The sequence below is a fragment of the Salminus brasiliensis genome, chromosome 1 (assembly GCF_030463535.1).
Source record: "Salminus brasiliensis chromosome 1, fSalBra1.hap2, whole genome shotgun sequence".
Taxonomy (NCBI): Eukaryota; Metazoa; Chordata; class Actinopteri; order Characiformes; family Bryconidae; genus Salminus; species Salminus brasiliensis.
In genome coordinates this window covers 96,722,000-96,740,052 of record NC_132878.1, presented here as the reverse complement: position 1 = coordinate 96,740,052, position 18,053 = coordinate 96,722,000, and the positions used below count along the sequence as shown (strand labels likewise).

General features: G+C 39.4%; 1 protein-coding gene across 1 annotated transcript; it reads right to left on the bottom strand.

Annotated features, from left to right (window-relative positions):
• Positions 1-6,405: 6,405 nt before the first annotated feature.
• On the bottom strand, positions 6,406-17,522 carry LOC140569023 (sialoadhesin-like). The gene is made up of 9 exons (XM_072692507.1): positions 17,387-17,522; positions 14,159-14,524; positions 12,382-12,642; positions 12,038-12,128; positions 10,924-10,978; positions 8,529-8,644; positions 8,194-8,248; positions 7,041-7,138; positions 6,406-6,774 (listed from the first exon to the last, which is right to left on the bottom strand). The coding sequence occupies exons 1-9, from the start codon at positions 17,430-17,432 to the stop codon at positions 6,708-6,710; spliced, it is 1,155 nt and encodes a 384-aa protein (XP_072548608.1). The 5' UTR covers positions 17,433-17,522; the 3' UTR covers positions 6,406-6,707.
• Positions 17,523-18,053: the final 531 nt, after the last annotated feature.

Sequence of the window (18,053 nt, the reverse complement as noted above, 5' to 3'; positions counted from 1 at the left end):
AACTTTGTTTTAATAGCGTTAATAACAATAACAATAAGGTATTGACTTTGTTTTAGGAGTTTTACCCATAGTTGCTGTCCCGGTTGATTCTCTCAGTGTGGTACTAGATAACACAGGGCAGTAAATGTGACCTATGTGGTTTTTAATAGCTCACTTTAATAGCTCACTTTCAAGCTATAAACCAGGGACTATATATATATATATGGCCAGCGTTTTTGGTTTGTAGCTTGTAAGCGAGCTTTTAAAAACCACATAGGTCACATTTACTGCCCTGTGTTATCTAGTACCACACTGAGAGAATCAACCGGGACAGCAACTATGGGTAAAACTTTATTGAATAACTTTAACTGTTATTGATATTAACGCTATTAAAACAAAGTTATATCATCATCAGTTTGTATTAAAGCCTATTTTTGTATAGAGGCCTATTTTGCATATAGTCCTTTTATCAGCAATTCTCACAAACTGGCTCTAACAAGGGCAGAAAAAGGAGGGGGAGGCCCCGATGCACAACTGTGCAAGAACATAAATATCTTAGAGTGTGCAGCTTTGAGAGAAAGACGCCTCACAGGCTGTGTTTCCATTGAAATCAAGAAAATTTCACTGTGATCCTAAACTTTTGAGCGATATATATGTATTTATATATTATTATTATTTAATAAAATAATGTATCAGGTCAGTACACTCAAAACTATCAGAGATGCAGGCAGCCCAAAATACTGAATGGAATTTGCCCTCCACCCTAAATATCTAAAAAAAAAAAAAAAATAGTAAACAATCAATTCAACTAAAAGCAAATTATCATTGTTATTTACAGTGCAATTGGATTTTATTATGTGTGTATATATATATATATATATATATACAATATATATGTATATTGTTATCTATTTGCGATCTACTTGCAACTTGCGAGCTGCTGTGACACTGTGAATTTCCCCACTGTGGGACTAATAAAGGATTATTTTATCTTATGTTTTCTAATCTTATAGCACAATCCACGCCCCTCCACACATTTTCTTTATTATATATATTTTTTGCCTGAATTAAGAAAGTTTAGAGGTGTCCCACATTAAACTGTATTTATTAATCCTAAATTAAAATTTCCTAAAGCAGAAGAGCAGAAACACTTACTTTATTGACGTGTTAGATGCATTATTGAGTGATAAAGGTTTCACAGTCTTTTGTGCAAACCCTTTATTTTTGTTTCTGTGTCTGTCCATCTCTCTTTCTCTCTAACTATCCATACTCCTGGGACTCGGCCAGCTCCCAGCCACTGGATCTTTCCACTGACAGACCTATGAGCTAACTGACCTAATGAGTAATCATAAAAGTTATGGCCAATACTTTGATTCAGGGAGACTGGGGTCTGAACTTTAAGTCCTGTATTCAATTCAGGACCTTATCTGACCATTATCCTGACCGGTTTTCTGTCCAGTATTTGTACAGTAACAAGACTAGCTCACTGGACTTTTCTTTGTGCTGTCTGTTGTCAACCAGGCAACCAGATTGTTTCCCCTTTTGAGTCCTAAAAAACCTTTCATTTTGAAGAGGAAGTTTGTCTTGCCACTGTTGCAATTAACCTGCTCCAAACAGGCTCCGACCTAGGTCTGTGTAAAGCTGCTGTGTGGCATCACTTACTGTGAAAACATTTCACAATACTGAGATAGTATCTCAAAATGATGAGAAAACCTGTGAGATTCAGGTTTGTTCATGCCACTGATTTCTCAGGGAGCGCTCATGTCTGTGCTTCCGTCTGGCTCCTTTTTAGCTGGGCTGGTATAGTGAGGCCTGCTGGAGGGACTGTCCGCACTCTGTCTGCACTCTCTTGTATCATTCATATTGTTTCCTTTCTGCCAAGCTGGGTGGATGGTGCTGCTGCTGGTGTTGCTTTCCAGACCAACTCCACCGCCATGGGTCCACCTGCATGTGCTATTTACACTCTAATTGAGCCAGACAACCCTGTCAGCATGCTCTGCTTACCCCCTGATAAGACCGACTGACCCCTATATAGACTTCTACTAAAGCCATTTTCATATTTATAGTAACACAACAATCACTGACCTAATCTTTCTATCCCGTGAAGACTTCTGACATTAATATCTGGTTTATTAGTTTTTATTACTGTGCATTTATTGGTCATTATAATTGATCATTTATAATTGATTAGTATTGCAAACATAATGACAGTATTTTCAAATAATAGCCTCATATCTCAGAACTAAGATGGCATCACAAAATAAAGAATTATATATCATATTTTCACTGATCAGATTTATTTTGATGCAGATATTTTTATATATACAAAATATTTAAAAGTTTGTGGACACAAACTTGAATGCATGCTGTTACTTTAAGTTGCACCCATTGCTGACACTGATGTGCAAATACACACACACAGCTTGTTTAGTCCCTGTAGAGAAGTACTGCCAGTAGAATAGGACTTCGTAGCAGATATTAGTAAACATCATGACCCTATTGGCACCATGCTGCCTAATGCCAGGTGTGGGCTAGAGGGGTATAAAGCCCCACAGTATTGAGGAGCTGTGAAGCAGTGGAAGAGCTGTGTTCTCTAGAATGAAGGATGGTGGAGCTCCATCCAGTACTTTGGGATGAGTTAAGGAGTTGGGGATGATGAGGTGGGGTGGTGATCTCACTGATGCTCTTACCACTGAATGCAATCAAGTCTTTGCAGCAATTCTCCCCTACGGTCTGGTAGAAGGCATTCTTCTCTGGACAGTAGAGACAGTTACTCCAACAAAAGCTGGATCAGCTCTTTTTAGTACCCTTGTGTTTCAGAGGAAACACTGAATTAGCAGGTGTCCCAATACTTTTGTCCTCTGTTTTCAGTCATTAACTCCCATTATCTCCTGTTAATTCTCTTCTCTAGGTTTGAGTTGGTGGTGTTGTGGTGGTCCAGCTGCTGAAGCTGCTTTACTGTAGATCACTCCTCTCACTCTGGAGCTGCAGTGCTTTAGTTTAAACCCAATGAGAAGATCCAAACAGAGAGGAACAGAAGTCTAACACACTTCAGCTCCCGTCTTCATTAGCTTACGAAGACCCATTAAACCAGACAATAAACCATATAAGCATTCAGATGGCTCTGTGGGATGTCTTAATTATACATACAGAACCCCAGCCTGTACTAAAGAACCCATTTTAAGGCTGTGTGGTATGTTTGGCACTGGTCTAACTGTGTAGTTTACATAGTTTAAGCTGCTGTACCACTACTGCATGTCTTAAAGAAGAAGTCTTTACCCCACAAACCACAGCTGTGTCTTCCTCTTCACACCATCTCTAACAGTGTCAGGGAAAGCAGGAACTGCTCTTAGACTTTTGCATAAACACTCACCACATCAGTTACTGTAATTACTTGCAGGCCTAGCTCAAAACCTCCTTTTTCACAAGACGTCGTATTTGCTTAAAGGGGAACTGCACTAAAATGTGTATTCAGATTCAGGGTGGGGGGCTGAAATTGTGCATCACAGCAAAGAAGCTTTACCAATTCTGATTTCTTTACACCCGTCTGGTCCTCTGGGTTAATACGGACTGATAAAGATGATGATGATGATGATAGTAAAATAGTGGAGAATCTGACAATATGGCAATGTAGTTCAGCCTATGAGGGCCGTTAACCAACTGAGTTCCAAAATGCATGCACCGGGAATGGGGACTGGGCTTACCAGCCTGGATCCAGCTGCTCCCTGAATTCAGCATCTGTGTTGTTTCTTTGTCACCATGGTAACGGCAGAGGCACGCATTTTAGATTCCTGTTGACATTCAAATACATATAAACGTATATATGAATGTATGAAATGAAATACAATGCTAGTGAGGTGTAACTAGTGAGGTCAATGTGTTGCTAGTGAGGTCAATGTGTTGCTAGTGAGGTCAATGTGTAGCTAGTGAAGTATAGCTAGTGAGGTCAATGTGTTCCTAGTGAGGTCAATGTGTAGCTAGTGAGGTCAATGTGTAGCTAGTGAGGTGTAGCTAGTGAGGTCAATGTGTAGCTAGTGAGGTCAGTGTGTGGCTAGTGAGGTGTAGCTAGTGAGGGCAATGTGTAGCTAGTGAGATCAAGTGTTGCTAGTGAGGTCAATGTGTAGCTAGTGAGGTGTAGCTAGTGAGGTCAATGTGTAGCTAGTGAGGTCAATGTGTAGCTAGTGAAGTATAGCTAGTGAGGTCAATGTATAGCTAGTGAGGTATAGCTAGTGAGGTCAATGTGTTGCTAGTGAGGTCAATGTGTAGCTAGTGAGGTGAGGCTAGTGAGGTCAATGTGTAGCTAGTGAGATCAATGTGTTGCTAGTGAGGTCAATGTGTAGCTAGTGAGGTGTAGCTAGTGAGGTCAATGTGTAGCTAGTGAGGTATAGCTAGTGAGGTCAATGTGTTGCTAGTGAGGTCAATGTCTAGCTAGTGAGGTGTAGCTAGTGAGGTCAATGTGTAGCTAGTGAGGTCAATGTGGCGCTAGTGAGGTCAATGTGTAGCTAGTGAGGTATAGCTAGTGAGGTCAATGTGTAGCTAGTGAGGTATAGCTAGTGAGGTCAATGTGTTGCTACTGAGGTCAAGGTGTAGCCAGTGAGGGCAATGTGTAACTAGTGAGGGCAATGTTTAACTAGTGAGGTCAATGTGTAACTAGTGAGGTATAGCTAGTGAGATCAATGTGTTGCTACTGAGGTCAAGGTGTAGCCAGTGAGGGCAATGTGTAACTAGTGAGGGCAATGTTTAACTAGTGAGGTCAATGTGTAACTAGTGAGGTCAATGTGTTGCTAGTGAGGTCAGTGTGTAACTAGTGAGGTATAGCTAGTGAGATCAATGTGTTGCTAGTGAGGTCAATGTGTAGCTAGTGCGGTATAGCTAGTGAGGAAAATGTGTTGCTAGTGAGGTCAATGTGTAGCTAGTGAGGTGTAGCTATTGAGGTCAATGTGTAGCTAGTGAGGTGTAGCTAGTGAGGTCAATGTGAAGCTAGTGAGGTATAGCTAGTGAGGTCAATGTATAGCTAGTGAGGTCAATGTGTAGCTAGTGAATTGTAGCTAGTGAGGTGTAGCTAGTGAGGTCAATGTGAAGCTAATGAGGTGTAGCTAGTGAGGTGTAACTAGTGAGGTCAATGTGTAGCTAGTGAGGTGTAGCTTGTGAGGTCAATGTGTTGCTAGTGAGGTCAATGTGTAGCTAGTGAGGTCAATGTGTAGCTAGTAAGGTATAGCTAGTGAGGTCAATGTGTAGCTAGTGAGGTTTAGCTAGTGAGGTCAATGTGTAGCTAGTGAGATCAACGCGTTGCTAGTGAGGTCAATGTGTAGCTAGAGGGGTGTAGCTAGTGAGGTCAATGTGTAGCTAGTGAGATCAATGCGTTGCTAGCGAGGTCAATGTGTTGCTAGTGATGTATAGCTAGTGAGGTCAATGTGTTGCTAGTGAGGTCAATGTGTAGCTAGTGAGGTATAGCTAGTGAGGTCAATGTGTAGCTAGTGTGGTGTATCTGGTGAATTCAATGTGTAGCGAGTGAGGTGTAGCTAGTGAGGTCAATGTGTAACTAGTGAGGTCAATGTGTAGCTAGTGAGGTGTAACTAGTGAATTCAATGTGTAGCTAGTGAGGTGTAGCTAGTGAGGTCAATGTGTAACTAGTGAGGTCAATGTGTAACTAGTCAGGTATAGCTAAGGAGATCAATGTGTTGCTAGTGAGGTCAATGTGTAGCTAGTGAGGCATAGCTAGTGAGGTCAATGTGTAGCTAGTGAGGTGTATCTGGTGAATTCAATGCGTAGCTAGTGAGGTGTAGCTAGTGAGGTCAATGTGTAACTAGTGAGGTCAATGTGTAACTAGTGAGGTATAGCTAGTGAGATCAATGTGTTGCTAGTGAGGTCAATGTGTAGCTAGTTAGGCATAGCTAGTGAGGTCAATGTGTAGCTAGTGAGGTGTAGTAAATGAGGTCAATGTGTAGCTAGTGAGGTCAATGTGTAGCTTGTGAGGTATAGCTAGTGAGGTATAGCCTAGGTCATAGAAGACTTTCCCAAAGTAAAGAACTCTTCGTCTACAGCGCAGAAATGCAGCCCATGTTCGGAACGATTTGGAGGACGCACCTGATCCTGTATCTGTCCCGGCCCTTGGTTACCCACAGTTCTCTGTGCACATACACTGCAGTAAAAAGGCCATAAAATGGTGGGAAATGAAGCTTCCAGAGTTCGCTTAAAATGAATTTCCCTGAAGAAAGTTTCACACTGTTGTTGTAACAGGGGTTAAGTTACACACATTTATGTATGCCAGAGTATTACATTTAATATGTCAAAAATTTAGAGACAGTAATTAAGTCAACATAGGTACTAATAGGCAAGTCAGCACTTTAGCCTACAGCTGATCATTGTTGCTATATTAGCTACATGCTCTCAGACTTTAAAGACTCAGAAACAGTTAATTGGGGCAGATATTTTAATAGCTGTGTACAAAATTCTACAGTACATTCAAAACCAAGCTTTTAGACTAGCTCATATGGCAACAAGCATGCAATAGTGTAGAATTTGCGTTATTATGATGAAAAAGGAATGTTTTACTATAGATTATAGAAATAGAAGAAATAACAACACTGTCAATGAAATAATGAACTTATATATCAACTGCAAAACACATCAGGCTACAATCACAGGAAACATCCAGAACCTTTAGTTTTATAATCATATCCGGTGAGGCCGTGCACTTCATGGCTAAATGACGTGTGGACCTGTGATCACTTCCCGGCCACTGCACTGTAGATAACTGAATCATCCTCCTCCAGGTGGACAGTGGAGACAGGACTGCAGTGACACAGAGAGTCATTTATAATCAACATTATGCACAGCATGCTGTTTCTGTAGTCTGATTGCTATAAGCACTGCAATACAGTTTAGCACTGAAGATAACCCTACAATGTAATCTGACAGGGTTTGTATGAGGAAAAGGCTTTTACAGCTCTACCCCAGTTTCCATTCCATTAGTTCCATTTCCATTCAACTGTGAGTATCAGATGAACTGAAATATATAGTGCAAGAAAACTGTGGTTATATATGGAGTCACGCCTCACCTTCCTTTAGGTTTATTGGGTTTGATGCTCACAGAAGCATACATCACGTCCCCCGGCTCCAGTAGGGCTTCTTGACTCCTTTGCACACTTTCCCCAACCTGAAAAAGAAAGATCTGATCACTAGTCTGATCTAATCTGCACCCATCTAGCACTTTAATAGAAACACTGGTACACCTACACATTAATGCAGTAATCTAATCAGTAAAAATATTAATAATGCTCTAAATGTAGGTATTGTGATATACACTGAGGAGGAGGAGCTACAGTCTCTCTAAATGTAGGTATTGTGATATACACTGAGGAGGAGGAGCTACAGTCTCTCTAAATGTAAGTATTGTGATATACACTGAGGAGGCGGAGCTACAGTCTCTCATTAGGGTAAATATTAATAACGCTCTAAATGTAGGTATTGTGGTATACACTGAGGAGGTGGAGCTACAGTCTCTCATTAGGGTGAATATTAATAACGCTCTAAATGTAGGTAGTGTGATATACACTGAGGAGGCGGAGCTACAGTCTCTCATTAGGGTGAATATTAATAACGCTCTAAATGTAGGTATTGTGGTATACACTGAGGAGGTGGAACTACAGTCTCTAATTAGGGTGAATATTAATAACGCTCTAAATGTAGGTAGTGTGATATACACTGAGGAGGCGGAGCTACAGTCTCTCATTAGGGTGAATATTAATAACGCTCTAAATGTAGGTATTGTGGTATACACTGAGGAGGTGGAACTACAGTCTCTAATTAGGGTGAATATTAATAACGCTCTAAATGTAAGTATTGTGATATACACTGAGGAGGAGGAGCTACAGTCACTATAAATGTAGGTATTGTGATATACACTGAGGAGGTGGAGCTACAGTCTCTCATTAGGGTAAATATTAATAACGCTCTAAATGTAGGTATTGTGATATACACTGAGGAGGTGGAACTACAGTCTCTCATTAGGGTGAATATTAATAACGCTCTAAATGTAGGTATTGTGATATACACTGAGGAGGCAGAGCTCCAGTCTCTCATTATTGTGAATAATAATTAATAATGCTTTAATGTAGGTATTGTGATATACACCGTGGAGGCAGAACTACAGTGTTTCATTAGGGTTTGATTGTAGAACACTATTCAAGTGTAAAAAATTCTAGATCAAACCTGGGTTTTTCTGCCAGTCTCTCCATTGTTTTCTTCTTGAGCTGCATTCTTCTTCCTAATGGATGTGAAAGAGGACACAGTTAAAAAAAACACAACAGAAGATGCAGCTTCTAGAGCACCCAGGCGGATCTCATACATCCCATAATAGGAGAGCAGAAGTGTTTTATTCAATTCCCACAGAGATATCTAAACTGATATTGGAAATGATATGTGTGGTAGAAATGCAGTGAAGACTCTACAGTGCTCTACGATTCTCCCACAGTTCTTTCTACTTATGTCAAATTAAGGGATAAATCTACAGCAAGGGATTTGTTTAATTTAGGCTTGCTTCTTACCGTTTTTTAAGCTTGTCTGGTTTCTTGCACACAGGAGCATATGTTGCATCTTCACCAGGCTGAGTAACTTGGTTAGTCTGAAGCTTTGTTTGTCCCTCATGTGTGCTTTCACCATCCTACAAAAAAATGTTTAAGTTTCATGAAGCACCTCATAAAGCCTCACCTCATCATCTTACTATTGTGGTGTATATTGGCTATACAGATGTTCATAGGCCTGAAGGAATGGTATGGAGCTGAGGAATGATATGGTAAGGCCCACAGGGTAGATGTGGAAAAGAAAGGGGGCCCTGTTTCCTGACCAAATGTGAAAACTGTACATGAATCGAACAAACATAAGATGCTGTTTAGATTGGACATCCCTTTGGGTGTACATGACATAGATTTATATGTGGTCCAGATGTGTTTTCTCCTAGCTCAGCTCCCAGAGTCCCACCAGTCTCAGGTGTGTTTTGTGTTGTCCCTTTGAGTTGTCACGGTTGTGTTTGGTTTACTGTTTTGCCCTATACTTGCTGTTTTTTGCTACATTCTCCCCTTTTTGTTAACTTGTATTCTGTTAATAAATTGACTTGCATTGGACCCATCTCTGCGAGTGTTCATCCCTCTGTGTCTGGCCTAACCCCCCATGACAGTACTCCTCGGTTAATGAAAAAAAAAAAACACAATGGTCACAGAAATAACAGAATCTGACCAAAGTAATAATAAATAAAAATGCTATGAAAATTAACCAATGAAAGTCAGACATTGCTTTTCAACCATGCTTCAACAGAATTATTTTTAAAAATAAACTCCTGAAACAGGCCTGGACAGAAATGATGGGATACTTTAATATTTTTTTGCACAACTTTTTGAGGCAATCACTGCAATCAAATGATTCCTGCACGTAATGCCTCTCAGCAGGTATTTTGGCCCACTCCTCATGAGCAAACGGCTCCAGTTGCCTCAGGTTTGAAGGGTGCCTTGTTTCAGACTGCATGTTTCAGCTCCTTAAGGATGCTCAATAGGATTTAGGTCAGGGCAAATAGAAGGCCACTTCAGAATAGTCCAATGTTTTCCTCTTAGCCATTCTTAGGTGTTTTAAGCTGTGTGTTTTGGGTCATTATCCTGTTGCAAGACCCATGGCCTGTGACTGAGACCAAGCTTTCTGACACTGGGCAGCACATTTCTCTCTAGAATCCCTTGATAGTCTTGAGATTTCATTGTACCCTGCACAGATTCAAGACACCCTGTGCCAGATGCAGCAAAGCAGCCCCAGAACATGACAGAGCCTCCTCCATGTTTCACACTGTAGGGACAGTGTTCTTTTCTTGATATGCTATTTTTCCATCTGTGACATAGAACTGAGGTGCCTTGGCAAAAAGTTCCATTATTGTCTCATCTGTCCATAGGACATTCTCCCGGAAGCTTTGGGGCTTGTCAACATGTAGTTTGGCAAATTCCAGTCTGGCTTTTGATGATATGTTTTTAACAATGGTGTCCTCCTTGGTCATCTCCCATGAAGTCCACTTTGGCTCAAACAACGACGGATGGTGCAATCTGACACCGATGTTCCTTAAGCTTCAGTGTTCACCTTTAATCTCTTTAGAAGTTTTTCTGGGCTCTTTTGTTACAATTCGTATTATCCGTCTCTTTGATTTGTCCTCAATTTTCCTCCTGAGGCCACATCCAGGGAGGTTGGCTACAGTCCCATGGATCTTACATTTCTGAATAATATGTGCAACTGTAGTCACAGGAACATCAGACTGCTTGGAGATGGTCTTATAACCTTTACCTTTACCATGCTTGTCTATAATTTTCTTTCTAATCTCCTGAGACAACTCTTTCCTTCACTTCCTCTGGTCCATGTTGAGTGTGGTACACACCATGTCACCACACAGCACAGTGACTACCTGTAGCCCTATATATAGGCCCACTAAATGATTACAAGATTGAAGACACCTGTGATGGTAATTAGTGGACACACCTTTATTTAACATGTCCCTTTGGTCACATTATTTTCAGGGATACCATCATTTGTGTCCAGGTCTGTTTAATGAGTTTACTTTTTTAAATAATTCTGTTAAAGTATGGTTCAAAATCAATGTTGGATTTGTGGGTTTTTCTTTCATTAAAATCATCCGAGGGGTACCAACAATTTTGTCCAGGCGTGTAACTGGGACCTTGAGGTCTCAATGTTGTTCCACCCCATTTAATCTCAGTTCATGTTATTTCAGCTCATATCAACATTGTGGGGCCACATAACTATTTGACTACAAGTCAGGGGTCCCTGAGAGCTATGGACATGCACTGCAAGATTGACTAAAGGCTTAATAAATTGAATGTTAATTTCAGACATTTTGTGAGCGCACAGTCTAGCCACATCAAGCTGTAATATTAAAAATGTTTATTTAGGTCACACCTGAGTTTTCCTGCCACTCCCTTCAGCAGCTTCTTCTTTAGCTTTTGCTTTCTTCCTAATGGATTCAAAAGAACATAGTGAATATATCATACAACCAAATGTGCGACACACACACTGTTATCATGTTATAGCATGAACCTTCAGTGTTATTGCGATTATACCACAGTCCCATTATGGACGTTTTAAGATAAAGGACATTTCATTAGGTAAAACATCTCCATCAGACTGTGACCTTCAGTCATTGTCATTGAGGAATAGCTGATCATTTCCTAATTATCAGTGTTACGAGCAATCGCCATACATTAGGCAGTGTTACAGGTTTTATTAAGCCCATGGCTACACACACACTGCTACACACACTGCCCAAGCTGTTAAAAAATATTTGAATCCCGGTCATGCTGCTAGCCATTGGCAGCCAGGACCCTGAGAGAGTACAATTGGCCTTGCTCTCTGCAGGGTGGGTACATGGCACTTCAGTTCTCCCCACATCACTCCAGTGCAATGCTGACCAGCACTGGTGTCTGCTGGCAGTTCTGAAAAAGAGGCACTGATGGGGAGAATGTGTTTGGGTTGGGTAAAAATGTAAATATATATATTAAGAACTTTGTTTAGTTTTCGCCACACAATTCAAACCACACAATGTACCCTACCTACCTACTTAGCAACAGTCTGAGTTTGGGAATAACAGCGTGAAATCGCCATGTAGGAGAAGTATCAGGCTGATCATTAGTGGCTTCATTTTCCAAAGCCAGTAGATTTTATGAACTCATTATAACACATGTTGTCAGTTTTTTTCAGGTATAATTGTTTTGTTATGGCTGTTTGAATATCAGTCATGTGCAATCAGCCAATCACATGGTCTTATGGATATTTGAAAACATGTTTAGGCTCACCTCTTTTTGCAAATCACAGCTAAGATTATCATGTATCATATGAACAGAATTCCAATTCTGTAGCTACACAGCAGAGCGTTACCATATAAACACACCTTCCCTGCCTATACAAGTCTATGATGAGGATTGTTACTTGAAGATGAATCAGAGTGCCATTATTGTCCAATTGTGCACATTGCAGGGTCGGTATTATGGATATTTTAAAACATGTTTAGGCTCACCTCTTTTTGCAAATCACGGCTAAGATGATCAAGGCGAGTACAACCAGAATTATAATAAAGACGACCCAAATAAGCCATAGCAAATTAAAACCTGTTGGAAAAAGAAGAGCAGTTTTACGATGTGGATCTATGATTTAATAAACACAGTTCAGTTAGAACAGGAGCAGTCAAGTACAGGTCAGATAATAGCAGAGAAAACACCTGGAAGCTTTCCCGACACGTTTTGAAGTCCACAGCTTTAGTTAGTCTAAGTTTGTTTATTTATGTAGGTTTGGTTGATGATTTCCCTGCATGAATCAACTGAGACTTTTAACTTCGGGAATATTTTGAGGAGCTTCACCCACCTTTTAATGACCCATCAACATTAATGCTGAGTGTCTCAGATCTCACAGCCTCGTCTGTCTTCAAAGCACAGGAATAACTCCCAGAATCCTCCACAGTAAGAGCAGGAAGGTGGAGAACGGAGCCTGATGCAGGTAAACGCTTGCTGTCCTTAAACCACACAAACTGTGGAGAGCTGTGAGAGCAGTTCACATCACAAGTCAGGTTTACAGAGTCTCCTTTCTTTAGAGTCCCGTTTCCAGACTGTCTGATCACCGGCAGAGCTTTCAGAGAGCAGGAGAGAGTCCACATGAGGACATCAGGGTTAGGAGAGCATCTCCACATTAAACCAGTCTGCTGATTTCAGAACACAGTGATGAAAACTGACCCACTAATATTGCTTTATTTATAAACACTAACTGGACACTTTATCAGAAACCCCTCTCTTCTAGCTCCACCTTGCTGGTGTTCAGTTAGAGACTGTAGCTAAATCTATTGATCCAGAGGTTGTGTTAGCCATCATAGCCATCTCTAGCACTCATAAACACACATATTACCTTTATGCCCTCCAAAATCAGCAATTCTATAGTCATGCTGCAAGTATAGCATATCGCACATGCCACATTTTATAGTTGTACATGTTTAATTCACCAGCAAAGCCGGCAAAACACACCTAAGGAAGCACTTTGTGAATGTGGAATAGGTCTGCTAAGACGTTAATTTGCAAACAAGGTTTTAGGAAATGCTCATCAAATAATTAGCATTCTTAAGAAGTAGTTAATAAAGTAATTAGTATTACAAGGCTTTTGGGATATGGATCCCAGTTTAGTTAGAGCTCAGAAACAGACCACCAGACCACCAGACACACCTCCCCTGCCTATACGGTCGAAACAATGAACGTATTGCAACAGTGGCTTTTCCTCTGGTGCCAAAATGACTCTGGTGGCTAAATGACTTTATAAGACAAGCTGTCATGCTTTCATTAGCTGAGCTAGCTTTATTTAAATTGGCTAACAAGCTGTTCTGCCTTATTGATGTTCTTTATGATGAGGCCAAACACTTGTATACTTGCTTAAAGTTGTGATATAATAAAAAAGTGTAATATAATGTATTACTATGTATTATTAATTAAATTATGTAATTTAATTAATAATACATAGGACAGTCTCTCATCTTAAACCATAAGTACACTATAGGACTTTTAAAGTGGTAGCAGATTATAAAAGGTATCTCACACCTAACACTTTCCCACTGAGTTTTGCTGATTTTTATTGTGAATTAAAAATTGTCCATCGCACACTAAATGACTAGGGATCTTCCACTACACCACTTAAACCTGCTGCTGAACAAAACATGGGTGGGAGGATTGAGTCAGCATGGTTTGTACAGAGGGAGTGTGTCTGCAGAGGGAGCTGGAGGGCAGTAGTACAGCACCTATTGGAGGCTTTGCTTCTTATTCAAATTACTGTTCCAACTTAAATGGTGCAGAGTATTAGACATGTACTATCGCCAAAATGTAACTGCTGCATCATTTAGATGGAGTGTAAATTCCAGTTTATTGGTATTTTGTATTGCCTTAAACACACATATATGAACCCATACTAAACACCTATTTGTGCAGGTACAGTAGTGAATGTGTGTGGCATGTCCTGGCATGATTTTCAGCCTGAACAACTCTCCCAGTTTCACCCTAGCTAAAAGATATGGGTTTCTAATAAAGATATCCAGAGGAGGAAGTATGAGTGGGGTATTATAATAAAGATGAATAATGAGGAGCTTTATATTAATCTGAGTGCTTACCTCCAACTTTAATAGTCACTCCAGGGTCACCTGTCCATTTACCTTCATCATTATTAGTTATAAATCTGAATTTGTACACTGCAGAATGACTGAACTGTACATTACTGATCAATAAAGTACAGTTTGACTGTTTGTCTCCAGTGTACTGAAAGACGTCTGAAGCATCAGGAGAGCTGCTGTTATAAACGTATGGTGGATTAACACACTTGTTGTCTTTATTTGAGTTCATTGAGCACCACAGAACTGTTTGCACATTGTGTGGTTTAGGATAAGAATAATTGCAGGGAATGATGACATTGGATCCTCTTACAGCACAGATCGGCCCAGGATACTCCACACCCCATTCACTGTTGTCTGAGAGAACACCTGAAAAACATGAGAACAAACATGAAATTAAAGAAACCAGAGAAGATTAAATGTTTAGATATTTAACATCTCCTACTTTTCCCTTCTGAACACTGAAACAGTCATATTTGGGTCTTTCTACTATTTTAGTGTCCCTCAGCTCTGAAAGCAGGAAAATGAGCTCACAATAATAAATAAAAAGAGAACACAGAGGACTGTAGAATCCTAAATCCTAAAAGCTATATTATATTTCTACTTTTATAAAATTCTGTTATGATTATTAGTCATGCTGTGTGTAAAATATAGCCAATCAGCAGTAAGTAAGTAAAAAACTCATGAAACACAATATTTTCAATAAATCCTAAAACACAGAGCCCTTTATAAAATAAAACTATCCAAAAATAAAAAAGTAATTATCATCATTGTGGCCTGTGCAAAAGTTTGGACAAACAATTTTTTCAAAAAATATATTTTAATCCTTCATTAGCATTTCAGGCCCTAGGCACATCACCAGCTGTAATTAGAAACTGTGAGCTGAATCAAAAATTGACTGATTATTTAAATTAACACTCATTAAGCAAAAGCTCCTCTAAGCAACTGTAAAAGGATGGTAATCAATTCCCACAAGACAAACAAAGTTCTAAAAAAGAAATAAAGAGGTTTCAGCTCGGATTTTCAGCTCGGAGTTTCAGCTCGGACAGCGGGTAAATAAAAATGAATAAAACCAGCACCACAAAAATGCTGGATAATGAAGCGTCCAGAGAAGAGTACATATACAAATTCATGCCCATGAAGAAATTATGAAATAAATAAGATTTGTGCCGCAATTGCAAGAGGCGGGACCTATGCGGTGATGTCACTTGGCAGCCTGGTTAGACTGTTCTGTTTGTGTGACCTATAAGCTACTAAGAAGAAGCCTTCATAAGACAGTCCTCCCGAGGACCGGCCTCACCTCGACTACACCCTCATCTTAGAAACACAGCTACAGAGAGGGAAAGTGACTAGACTACTTCTAGAGCTTTTATTCACAGCCACATAGTAACAGTAACTAAAAGAAATAGCGCCCTCTAATGTTCATCTATAAAAATATCCAAACTGCAAATATACCACAGTCCTGACCTACACTGTAAAAAAAGCACTGTGAAATGTACAGTAACTCGCTGGCAGCAATTAGCTAGTAAGCTGCTGTACCTATGAAACAACAACACCTATAAAATACTGCCATTTGTATTACAGTAATAATCACTGCACTGTCATTGCCACCATTTTTGTATCAGCAATCAGCAAATATCAGATTACTTTAAAAGGCATTACATTTTAACACTGAAAATAAAGATCTGTAAAATAATTACATAATAAAATAAAATAAAATACATATTAAATTTCAATACTGTAAAATAATACATTCTAAAATGAAGACACTGCTTACATCACAACAATCATTTATTGTCTAATTTACTTTTTTTTTAAATAAATATGTACTAAATATATTATGAGAGAACGGGTTAACAAGCTAACGAGTGCTAGCTAGCTAGTGCACCAACACACATTGCTAGCTAGCTATACACACGGGCGAACACACAATAGTAAAAAAGTAATTTTACTCCTGCACCAAACTGATGATGTTATCAACTAAATGTCAACAAACTAAACTCTATACAAATATATATATATATATTTATTTATTTTGGTTATCCTTATTATTTTGCAACTAGCTAACAAAGAAGACCTTCAGCTTCCCTCTCTATGACGATCCCTCTCTACCAGTGTAGTGCTGTGTAGCTAGCGTTATGTAGCAATGTAGTACCATAGAAGAATCTTCAAAGACTTTTCAAGACCCTAATTTATCTCTCAACACCCCTTTTCCTGTTAGCTAGCAATCTGAGGTAATTCACCACTAGCATGAGTCAGTTTATTAACAGTTATGAAGGCTGTAAAGACATAATTCTGTCGGTGTGACAATAAATACAAGTATCTGAGTTTGCAGTAATAGAAAATGTACCATATTAGCACAGATTAATTATTGCTCAAATTCACATTCGGACCATGATAATAAATCTTGATTTCTTTTTCTCAGTGCTGTCACAGAAACGTCAAATAACATGTAGGTTTTTAAGCCCACATTGAGAACGTAGAATTATCTAGTGGCCTCAATATAATATCTTGGTGTATCGCCTCATTAACAGAAACCACCATGTTACCTTAGATGCTAGAGATGATTTAAACCAACAGCAATTTTTTTTTAGTTAAACTAACCAACGAAATCTTTAGGCCGATATCAATTCCAAATCAATTCCTTCAATTCCCAATTATTACAATTAATCAAAGTAGTCCCACAGATTAACCTTAATTAACATTAATTAAACATGTCGATTCAGCTCAGTGATGGCACCTGAATGTACAAAACATGAGGAGAATATCCCCACCTTAAAAAAGTTGAATAATATGGTATAAATAGTTCTTTAAATACTTTAGACTTTATTTGGGAGTGTCTGACAGTAGCATGCAGAAATCACACCAGACTTAATTCACCTTAAATTATCTTTAATTTGAGTTTAGTTAATTTAACTCTTCTTTCTAAGCTGATCCTTTCACTGCATTTTAACAATGTATCAATTGAATTCACATTAATTTGACGGATATTTAATTCAGCTTAAATAGTCCTCAACATATAGAAGAGCCAGTTCTCCACTTTTGGGTGAACAGAACCTGTTTTAGGCATCTCTCCACAGAACCCAATCAGTCCAGTTATTTTAAACTGAACAGTTTTTTTAATAAAGTTGTTTTTCGCTGCTCTTCACTTCTGCTTGAGTCGTTACTCAGCTGCAGTAAGAACTCCTGGATATCAGAAACTCAGACAGAGAGAGTAGTAACGCTTCATACCGGTCAGTGGGAGCAGAATCAGAACCCAGAGGTGCAGCGATCCCATCCCTCCTGTGGAGCATGAGCCTCTTCTCCGCAGTAAGTGAAGGTCCTGTGACCGTGTGGATCTGTCGAACTGAAAGAGCTGTTCCCAGGATGCATGTCTGCGTGTTTAAAAGGAGAAGTCTACAAGCCAACAACCACAACTGTGACTCCATCTTCACACCATCAGAAGGAGGGGCTTCATATTTAACATGTTGACTACATCTGTATTTCCCACACGGAAATGAAGTATATGACACATATTCTTATTCTAAGAGTGTTATGTCTATATATGTTAGATATGTTAAGATACCTACTGTCACATTGTGGTGAACTCCTGGGGAAAGGCTTGTGGCTACCGTGACTTGGTAGGCAGTAAGACCCAGAGACGACACAAACACAGTGTTCAAGGGACCCCGTAGCTTCATTTTGCACTCATCCTTCACCATACTCAAAAGGAAACTTAAACTTACCGGGCCAGTGCCTTAGTATTCACCCCCCTTGGCTTTTTACCTATTTTGTTACATTTTAACTTGTATTTAAATTGTATGTGGTGCATCTGCACAAAATGAAAAAAATATATATTAAAATATTGTGGAAGTAAAAAACAAAAAATTGGCATGTGCATATGTATTCACACTCTAAA